The following is an 8,738-nucleotide window of genomic DNA, read 5'->3' as shown; positions in this document are numbered from 1 at the left end:
GCACCCGCCGGGCCGCCGGGCCCCGGGCCGGGCGCGGCGTTGCCGAGCGACGGCCGCAAAGGCCGCCGGGGCGCGGGGCCGCTCCGCCCCTCTCTTTGTTCGGGGCGGGGGTCCCGGGGGCGCTACGCCGGGTTCCCCGCACGCCCATCCTGGGCTCCGCGCTCGCTCCGCCGGACGACGGAAGGATCGGGAACCGGGTGCCCCAGCCCATCCCCCGAGGGGTCCGGCGCGTCACCCGCCTTCCGGATCCCCTCGTGCTGCCCCCCCTCTGCCGCTCCGCCCGCTCCCACCTGCGCTCCCGGCGCGGCAGCGGCGGCGGCCCCGCGGCGCCCGGCGCTCCCGGCGCTCCCGGCCGCGGACCCCGCGCATGGTGGCGGCGCGGCCGCCGCGCGGTGCTGAGCGGACAGCTCCGCTGACGTCACCGCGCCGTCACCGCGCGCCGGGGGCGGAGCCCCGAAGGCCTGGGCGGGGCCTCTGCAGGGGGCGGGGCTGAGTGGGGTAAATTGGGGGTGCAGTGGGGTGCGCCCTGGGGTGTAAATTAGGGGGTGCATTGGGGGTTAAAGTGGGGGTGCCCTCGGGTGCCCAATGGGATGTAAAGTAGGGTGTAAATTCGGGGGCGCACTGGAGTGTACATCGGGGTGTGTATCGGGGTGCCACGCCGTGTGCCGGGGACGCAGCCCTAGGCTGTGTGTGCAGTGTGGCGCAGCACACCCCGGGCTGCGCCATGTGTGCCGTGTGCTCGGCGTGCAGCGGCTGCGAGGGCTGCGAGCCCCTCTGCACTCTGTGCGGGGACAGAGCAGTGCAGGGTGCAGGGGTGTGGATGTGGGAACTGCAGGATAATCTTGTGTCAGGTGGGACCTGACAGTGCGGTGCGCAAGGGGCTGTGCCAGGGCCTCGGGGACTGGAGTGCCTGCGTTCAAGAGGGGCAAACGCACATGTCAGGGGCATCTAGAGCAGCTGCCCACCCGTCCCCCATGAGTGGATGGGAGATACAGCCATGGCAAGCAGGTGGGGGGACACGGTGCTCTGCAGAGGCAGAGCTCTCTGGATCTGGCACCTCCTGGCTGTAGCGCCTAGGGACCCCCGGGAAATCCTGGCACACAGAAGACTCTTGGCAGCAGCTGCCGTTCCCTCTGGCAGCCCCTTCCCAGCCCCATGCCAACACTGGGGAGACAAAGGCGGGAGCTGCAGCTGGCAGGGGGCTGAGAAGGGGCTGCTGGAGGAACGGCACTGCTGCCTTCCCGCTGCTTCCCTACAGAATCTTCCAAGGCCGCCAGGCACAGGGGCCTGGGCTCAGCCGCTGCCAGGCAAGCCCTGGGGAGGTGTGTGCTCTGCCCTCAGCTTCCCATGCATGAACTCAGACTCTGGAAACTTTATTGCTTTCTCTGATCTGCACCTCTATCTGAATATAAGTTCAGATCAACAGGGTCATTTCAGAATGAAACCTCTCATCACTCGCATGAAATGATCTTGGTTTGTACAAGTAGGCTGAAGTTAAATATTCCAACCCATAAAATAAATCAAACACATCTATTTCTAATGCATTTTGCTATGTACAAAAACCAGGATACCTTGGGTTTTTTATCATCGTGACTGTTTTTTGACCTCTGTGCATGGAAGATCTCTGTTCCTTTCTTAGCTCTGCACCTTTTTTATCTTGTGGTATCTCTTCATCTCATCGCATTCTCTCTGATTCTACTTTTTATATGTTCTTCATTAAACTGCCATCCACGTGACTGCTTTTGCCTATTGCTTGTCTTGGTCTATTCAAGAGTAAAAAGGCCTATGAAAAGCAGCCGGACTTGGATGATGGTCTAGTATCTCAGGGGGGTGGGATGCTGCCAACTGCTTTCTGATGAAAACAGACTGCTTTGTTTTAGAAAATGAAAGAGATCCTGGAGCTGAGTGGGCCCCCACATGCCCTCAGTGCCCTGCAGTGCTCTGTGGCTGCTGGTGCTCCCCAGGGCAAGTGGGCTGTGTTTCGTGGGGAGGGTGGAATGGACTGCCTGCCCAGATTAAATCCAGAGGCACTTGAGAGTCCCAACGGCTGCAAGGCTTTGGAAGTGAAGCCATGGGCTGGGAATGGGCGGAAAGGCCAGGTCCTCCTTCTTGTCCTTATTCAGCAATGCCTGGCACTGAGCAGCCATGTAGGGCTGCTTGCCTTGCAGCTTCTGGGTTGGATCATTCCTGTGCTGGAAGCTCCCTTTGTGCAGCAAACTCTGCCCTGATGAGTTCTTTCAGCTCTGTCTGCCCCAGGGGCTCTTTGTGGCAGCCAGTATGATGGTGCATCTCTGCTGCAAGACACCTCAGAGTGGGATGGTGAACCCACCCAGCTGGAGGAGCTCCCTTTGCACCGTTTGAAACACATGATAAAAGCCCCTGCTGCTGGGACCTCCTGATGTCTGCCTGCCCTCCTCCTGCCCCGGGATGGTTTGCTTCTGTGCATCCAAAGGTCTTCCAGCTGCCGTTTCTTTCCTGGTGTGCCTGCTCCTCAGGCCAGCTGCCTCCTGCAGCCCGCACTGTGCTGCTCTGACCTCAAACACTCAGACCCCCCCTTGTCCCCCCGACGACTCAGCCAGCAGCCACACCGAGAGGACGACCCTCGGGCAGCGCTTTCGGGAACGTGGCAGTTCAAGCCCACCATGAATTCACCAGCGCCGCGGTTTGGGCTGTCCCGGGGAGGGCACACACGGCCCCGCGGAGGTGCTCGCGTCCCGGGCACAACAGGCCGGGGAAATGTGCCCTAAAACCCTCTCAGGTGCCGGTCCCCGGCGGATGCGCTTTCCGCTCTGTGTGCCGGCAGCCGGGGCCTGAGCCACTGCCCTACAGCACCGGGGGCGCTCACGGCGGCCCAGCCGGAGGGGCTCGGGGTGCGGCGCAGGGGCACGGGACAGGGACAGCGGCACGGGACAGGGGCACGGAACAGGGACAGGGACGGGGCAGCCCCGCCGCGCCGTCCCCGGCCCGGCCGCGGCCCCGTGGTCTCCCGGCAACCTGACCCCGCCCCCACGCTTGCCCCCTCCCCCGATTGGTCGCCCCGCCCCTTGACGAGCGGCTCGCAGCGCGGGCCATTGGTCGGGGCGGGGGACGCGCGGCAGGGCGGGGCCCGCGGGTGACACGTCGGACGGCGGCGCCGCCAGCGGCAGCCGACCCCGGCCCCGGTCACGGTCCCGTCCCGGCCATGCGGCTGTCGCTGGTGTTGTCGGTGCTGCGGCCCGCCGGGCCCGTCGCCATCGGCGTCTCGCTGGGCTTCACCCTCAGCCTGCTCAGCGTCACTTGGGTGGAGGAGCCCTGCGGGCCGCCGCCGCGCCCCGCCACCCGCCCGCACCCCGACGGCGGCCCCGCGCCGCCCCCCGGCCCCGCCAACGGCAACGCGGCGCGCAGGCCCAACGCCGTGCCCGCCGCGCTGGGCGCTGACAACTGGGAGCCCCGCGTCGTGCCCTACCGCCCGCCCAGCCCCGGCAGGGCCGCCAAGAAGGCCGTCAGGTGCGGGGGGGCCGGGCCGGGCCGGGCTGGGGGCTTGGGCCGCTGCTCACCGGGGTTTATCTGGGGGTCGCTGCCAGGTACCTGCCTTGGCGGGGCTGGGGGACTTCAAAGGGGGCTTTACAGAAGGCTTAGCGGTATGCTTTGCCCTCCTTTCAGCCACCTAGGACGGCAGACGGGTTTTTCTCGCTGAGAGTGCCTTTCCCAGCTGCTTCCTTTCCTCCCCTGTGCCCGACTTCACCTTAACCCCAGCCCGCAGCGAAGAGCCTCCTGCCCACGCTGGTGCCCGCTGTGCGAAGGTTGCCTGCTGCAGCACGTGCTGCCGGGCACCCTGCCACGGTCCCCTCCCCTCTGAGCAGGGACCCCTGCCGTGGTGGCACGTCCTCACCCAGTGCTGCAAATGCCACCCTGCTCCGGAGTCGGCTGCAGCCCCATCCCAGCGTCCCCTGGATGACAGGGAACAGGCAGTGAAAGGGCCTCCTTGTCCTGGCGAGGTGGTGGGCGGATGAAGGGGGCTGAATGGGGCCACTGTGTACCAGGCGGCAGTGGGGGGACGTGGTGGGGGGGTCGCTTCCTGCTACTGCGCCAGACTGGGAGAATTAAACCTGAAAGTCATTGTGAGTGCGACAGCTGGGGGCCGTGCTGGGGAGGGGGACACGACCAGCCCCCTTGCTGGCTTCAGCAACATGTGTGGGGCCTGGCTTCCCCAGGGAGGGCAGCACGGGCTCTCCTGCCTGCCTGCTTTAGAGTAGGGGTGACTGGCAGGGGTGGCAGGAAGGTGCTTCCCAGTTCAGACCTGGCTGGAGCTAGCCTCATGGTTGGGGTGTCTGGTGGGTCATGTCCCATGCTAGAGCTGGGTTGTGCAGCCCTCTTTCCTGCTTTTCGCTGTGCTCAGCCTTTTGAGAGCATCTGCTTTGATGTGGACTGGCCAGCTTAAGGGAAGGTAGGGTCTCCTTTGATGTCAAGTTGATGGGGGCCCTCAGCAAAGTGCTCTGCAGTGCCTCTGAGACAGGTGTAGTGGCAGCTGGTAACGGTGGGTGATGTCTTTTGTGCGTGTCTGAAGCCTGGGAGCAGTTCCTGCAGAGGAACTGAGGTCGCTGCCCTTGGTTACAGCAGGGAGGTGCAGGCTGGGGTGTGTTGCAGTGCCCTAGGGGCCATACACGTTCTTCTTCTTGCAGGACCCGGTACATTAGCACCGAGCTGGGGATGCGGCAGCGGCTCTTCGTGGGTGTGCTGACCTCCAAGAGCACGCTGAACACACTGGGGGTGGCTGTCAACCGCACGCTGGCCCACCGCCTGGAGCGCCTGGTGTACTTCACCGGCACACGGGGCCGCAAGGTGCCCCATGGCATGACGGTGGTGACACATAGTGACGAGCGGCCCATCTGGAACATGTACCAGACCATCAGGTACCTTCTGGACCACTACGTCAACGATTTCGACTGGTTCTTCCTGGTGCAGGACGATACCTACACGGAGGCGCACCGCATCAGCCGCCTAGTTGCCCACCTCAGCATTGACACCCACCTCTACCTGGGTCGTCCTGAGGAGTTCATTGGCGGGGACACCGAGGGACGTTATTGTTATGGAGGGTTTGGCTACTTGCTGTCCCGCAGCCTCCTCCTGCTCCTGCAGCAGCACCTGGAGAGCTGCCGCAATGATATCCTCAGTGCCCGGCCTGATGAGTGGCTGGGCCGCTGCATCATTGACTACACAGGTGTCAGCTGTGCTGAGGAACATGAGGTAGGTCCTGCAGCAGAGATAGCTGGATCCTGGCCCAGTGTTTTCCCTCCTCCCTGTGGGCCCTCTCAACCCTGGGAGCACTGGCTGTTACTGTCCCTGACATCCTTTGAGCTTGCTGTGCTGGCATCTGGTGGTGTGGGAGTACAGGTTGGGGCTGGCTGTGACCTATCTTTCCTGGCTGGCACAGGGTCTGCATTACCACTATTTTGAGCTGGGGAAGAACGCAGACCCCGAACGGGAGACCGACTTCCGTTTCCAGAGTGCCTTCACTGTCCACCCTGTGCTGGATCCCCTCCAGATGTACCGGCTGCACAAGTACTTTGCACAGGTGGAGCTTGAGAGAACCTATCAGGAGATCCAGCAGCTCCAGGTGAGACCTGGCTTGGCTGGGAGGGTCTTGGTTCTGTTTGTCATCCCTGTGGGCTTTCTGGTTTCTCTATGTGTTTCTCTCGTGATCCTGCCATTGGACAGGATCAGCTGAGCTCATGTGGCTACAGAGGCAGTGGTGCTGTGTGGAAAGCAGCTTTGGACCTAGATGGGTCCTGGAGATGCAGTGGTGGTTCAGGGTGATGAAGACAGAAGGGTGCAGAGGTCTGTCAAAGGCCGGGTGGGGTGGGGGAGAAAACCTGAGGTGCTGGACAGGAGTCTGGTTGAGGGCAGAGTTGTTCTGGCACTGCTTTTTAAGCCAGCTCTGGTTATCTTTGCATATCAGAAATCAGCTTGACTGCTGCCAGAGCTGGGACACCTGCTTGTGCCTGCCTTGGCTCTCACGTGTCCATCCCTTCTCTTGCAGATGGAGATCCAGAACGCCAGCAGCCTGGCTGCAGACGGGGACCACATCGCCACATGGCCCATTGGCATCCCACCCCCGTTCCAGCCCAAAACTCGCTTTGAGGTGCTGCGCTGGGACTACTTCACAGAGGAGCAGGTCTATGCCTGTGTGGATGGCTCCCCGAAGTGTGAGCTGCATGGTGTGGATCTGGCGGACGTGGCCGATGTGGTGGCCACGGCCATGGAGGAGCTGAACCGCAAGTACCAGCCAGTGCTCCACATCCGCAAGCAGCAGCTGCTGAACGGCTACCGGCGCTTCGACCCCACACGTGGCATGGAGTACACGCTGGACCTTCAGGTGGAGGTGGTCACCCAGAAGGGACACAGCCGCTCTGTCACTAAGCGAGTGCACCTGGTGCGGCCCCTCAGCGAGGTGGAGATCATCCCCATGCCCTACGTGACAGAGGCCAGTCGCATCAATGTCATCCTGCCACTGACGGCCCATGACCGGGACTACGCCGCCCGCTTTCTGGAGGCTTATGCGGCAGCTGCTTTTGAGAGCAGTGAGAATGCAGTGCTCACCTTCCTCTTCATCTATGACCCCTTCGAGGCCCAGCAGGTCACCCAGAATGATATCTTTGCCTCTGTGAAGTCCCAGATCACCGAGTATGAGCGCAAGTATGCAGAGGTAAAGATCCCCTGGATCAGCGTTAAGACAGATGCGCCCTCCCAAATCAAGGTCATGGACATTATCTCCAAGAAGCATCCTGTGGACACACTTTTCTTTGTGGCTGGTGTGGGGACAGAGGTCACCATTGACTTCCTTAACCGCTGCCGGATGAACACCATAAACAACTGGCAGGTTTTCTTCCCCATCCACTTCCAGGGCTACAACCCAGCCATTGCTTACCACAACCAGGTGCCACCCACCACACTGGACCTGCTGAGGGACATGGGGCGCTTTGACCGTGACGTCTTCCATGAAGCCTGCTTCTACAACGCTGACTACATGGCAGCACGCACCCGCATGGCGGGGGACGTGCAGGAGAATGAGGACATCCTGGAGACCCTGGACATCTACGACATGTTCGTCAAGTACTCCAACCTCCATGTCTTCCGGGCTGTGGAGCCTGCCCTGCTGCAGCGCTACCGGCACCAGGCCTGCAACCCCCGGCTCAGTGAGGACATCTACCACCGCTGCGTGCAAAGCAGCCTGGAGGGCGTAGGCTCTCGCTCCCAGCTGGCCATGGTCCTTTTTGAGCAGGAGCAGGGGAACAGCACCTGAACCCTGGATGGTGGAGGGGCTGACCCTGCCATGTTATGCCTGCCTACCCACTCCACTTCTTCTTCTGCCCTAATCTGTCTTCCTTCTGCAGTGGCTGCAGAGATTGCTGGTGTCCAAGCTCGTGACTTGCCCCACTGGGGCTCCCCAGGCCGGGGTCTGCCAGCCCAGGGTGCCTGGGTCTTTCTCAAGTAGCCATGGCTGTGCAGACCCCGGGCAAGATGGGGTCAGAGTCACTGAGCTGCACACTGGAGCACCTGGCTCCTCATTTGGAGCTGGTGGCTGCTGGCCCCATCTGTCTGTCCTGGCCCTGCTGATGAGCACGGGGGAGGTGGGCTACTGTGTCTCTTGCTGTCCCCCATTAACTGGGGGAATGTAGAGCCCAAAGTCCCCCTTCTGCAGGGCTGTGACTGCCACAGGGCCTGGAGTGATCCCTCATAGTTCTCCCAGTGTCCTGGGACAGGAATGTGCTCCTTGCTCCTTTGGAGCATTGGCCTGGTTGTACAGGGAGGATCATGTCCCTGTGCCTGCCACAAGCTTGGACAGTGGAATGGGGCACATCCCATCCCAAAAGAGCAATAAGGATGTTGGTTTTGGGGTTTTGCCACTTGGCAATGAGCTGGAGTGCTCCTGGCTGGCTGGGGTGTGAGGAACTTGGGCCCCTGAGGCCGGTGGGTGTAGGGGGTGCCAGAGGGGGATCCTGCTGATTTCATGTACTGTGAGCTGCTCCCCATGGGAACCATGACCCAGGCCGCTTTGGCCTTCGCAGTATTGATAGGACGTCGGAGGTCACAGCCCTCAGACGAGAGCCTCCTGACAGAGGTGGGATCCCTCCCCACTGTGGGGCTGCCCTCAGGGTCCAGGGACATTGTGCCTGATACTGATGGGCATGGCAGAGGGTTTGGCTGTGCATCTCCTAAGGAGAAAGCGACTGAGGAGCTGCTCACTGCTCCTGGTTTGTATTTAATAGGGGGGAAAGGAGGGGGGATGGAGTGCATTTACACTAATAAAATGGAGAGATGTACTGGTGGGTCTGGCTGATTCTCTCATGAGGCAACTATGGGTGTTCTGCTGGGTGTCTTTGTGATGGTAGTTGCTGGCTGCTTGTTCTGTCTGCAGCTGGCTGGACAAATTCCTTACAGAGATGCTTCTTTCCCCAAGCACCTCCAACATTTTTTACCTGAGCAGGGAGATGCCTGCTTCTTAAGGAGGCTGTGGGAGCCCATTGCCTTATGGACAGGCTGGCAGATGCGCCAAGCAGACACTTGGGAATACCTGCTTGAACCCCTGCAGCTTGCAGCAGGAGTTCTGCACTTTCTCTGATGCTCACAGTCTGTGGGGCTGTGCTATAGCTGCCTGTTGCCATCACTGGTGGTGTGGCAGGATGCTGAGCCCCTTGACCTGGGAAGTCTGGTGCAACGTGCTGACTGCCCTGTCTTTCCTGTTGCTGTAAACTTGT

General features: G+C 61.5%; 2 protein-coding genes across 2 annotated transcripts in view; one reads left to right on the top strand and one right to left on the bottom strand.

Annotated features, from left to right (window-relative positions):
- The window catches only part of TMEM198 (transmembrane protein 198), a 5,109-nt gene extending 4,756 nt beyond the window's left edge, over positions 1 to 353 (bottom strand). The window contains exon 1 of the mRNA XM_041472897.1: positions 291 to 353. The gene's annotated coding sequence lies outside the window, so the exon portion shown is untranslated. The remainder of the gene's footprint in view (positions 1 to 290) is intronic.
- Positions 354 to 3,113: 2,760 nt separating this feature from the next.
- On the top strand, positions 3,114 to 8,301 carry CHPF (chondroitin polymerizing factor). The gene is made up of 4 exons (XM_041473394.1): positions 3,114 to 3,486; positions 4,662 to 5,226; positions 5,414 to 5,596; positions 6,020 to 8,301. Exons 1-4 carry the CDS (start codon positions 3,182 to 3,184, stop codon positions 7,280 to 7,282), a joined length of 2,316 nt encoding a protein of 771 aa, XP_041329328.1. The 5' UTR covers positions 3,114 to 3,181; the 3' UTR covers positions 7,283 to 8,301.
- The last annotated feature ends 437 nt before the right edge of the window (positions 8,302 to 8,738 follow it).

This window comes from Pyrgilauda ruficollis, unplaced genomic scaffold (assembly GCF_017590135.1).
Source record: "Pyrgilauda ruficollis isolate IOZ18807 unplaced genomic scaffold, ASM1759013v1 scaffold3, whole genome shotgun sequence".
Lineage (NCBI taxonomy): Eukaryota > Metazoa > Chordata > Aves > Passeriformes > Passeridae > Pyrgilauda > Pyrgilauda ruficollis.
This window is presented reverse-complemented; position numbering and strand designations above follow the sequence as displayed.

What these genes read in the sequence shown, in the direction of transcription:
- CHPF (XM_041473394.1), top strand. Translation starts at nt 3,182, where the DNA reads ATGCGGCTGTCGCTGGTGTTGTCGGTGCTGCGGCCCGCCGGGCCCGTC. An exon ending in GCTGTGCTGAGGAACATGAG is followed by an intron (nt 5,227 to 5,413) that starts GTAGGTCCTGCA and finishes TGGCTGGCACAG; the next exon opens with GGTCTGCATTACCACTATTT. An exon ending in AGGAGATCCAGCAGCTCCAG is followed by an intron (nt 5,597 to 6,019) that starts GTGAGACCTGGC and finishes CTTCTCTTGCAG; the next exon opens with ATGGAGATCCAGAACGCCAG.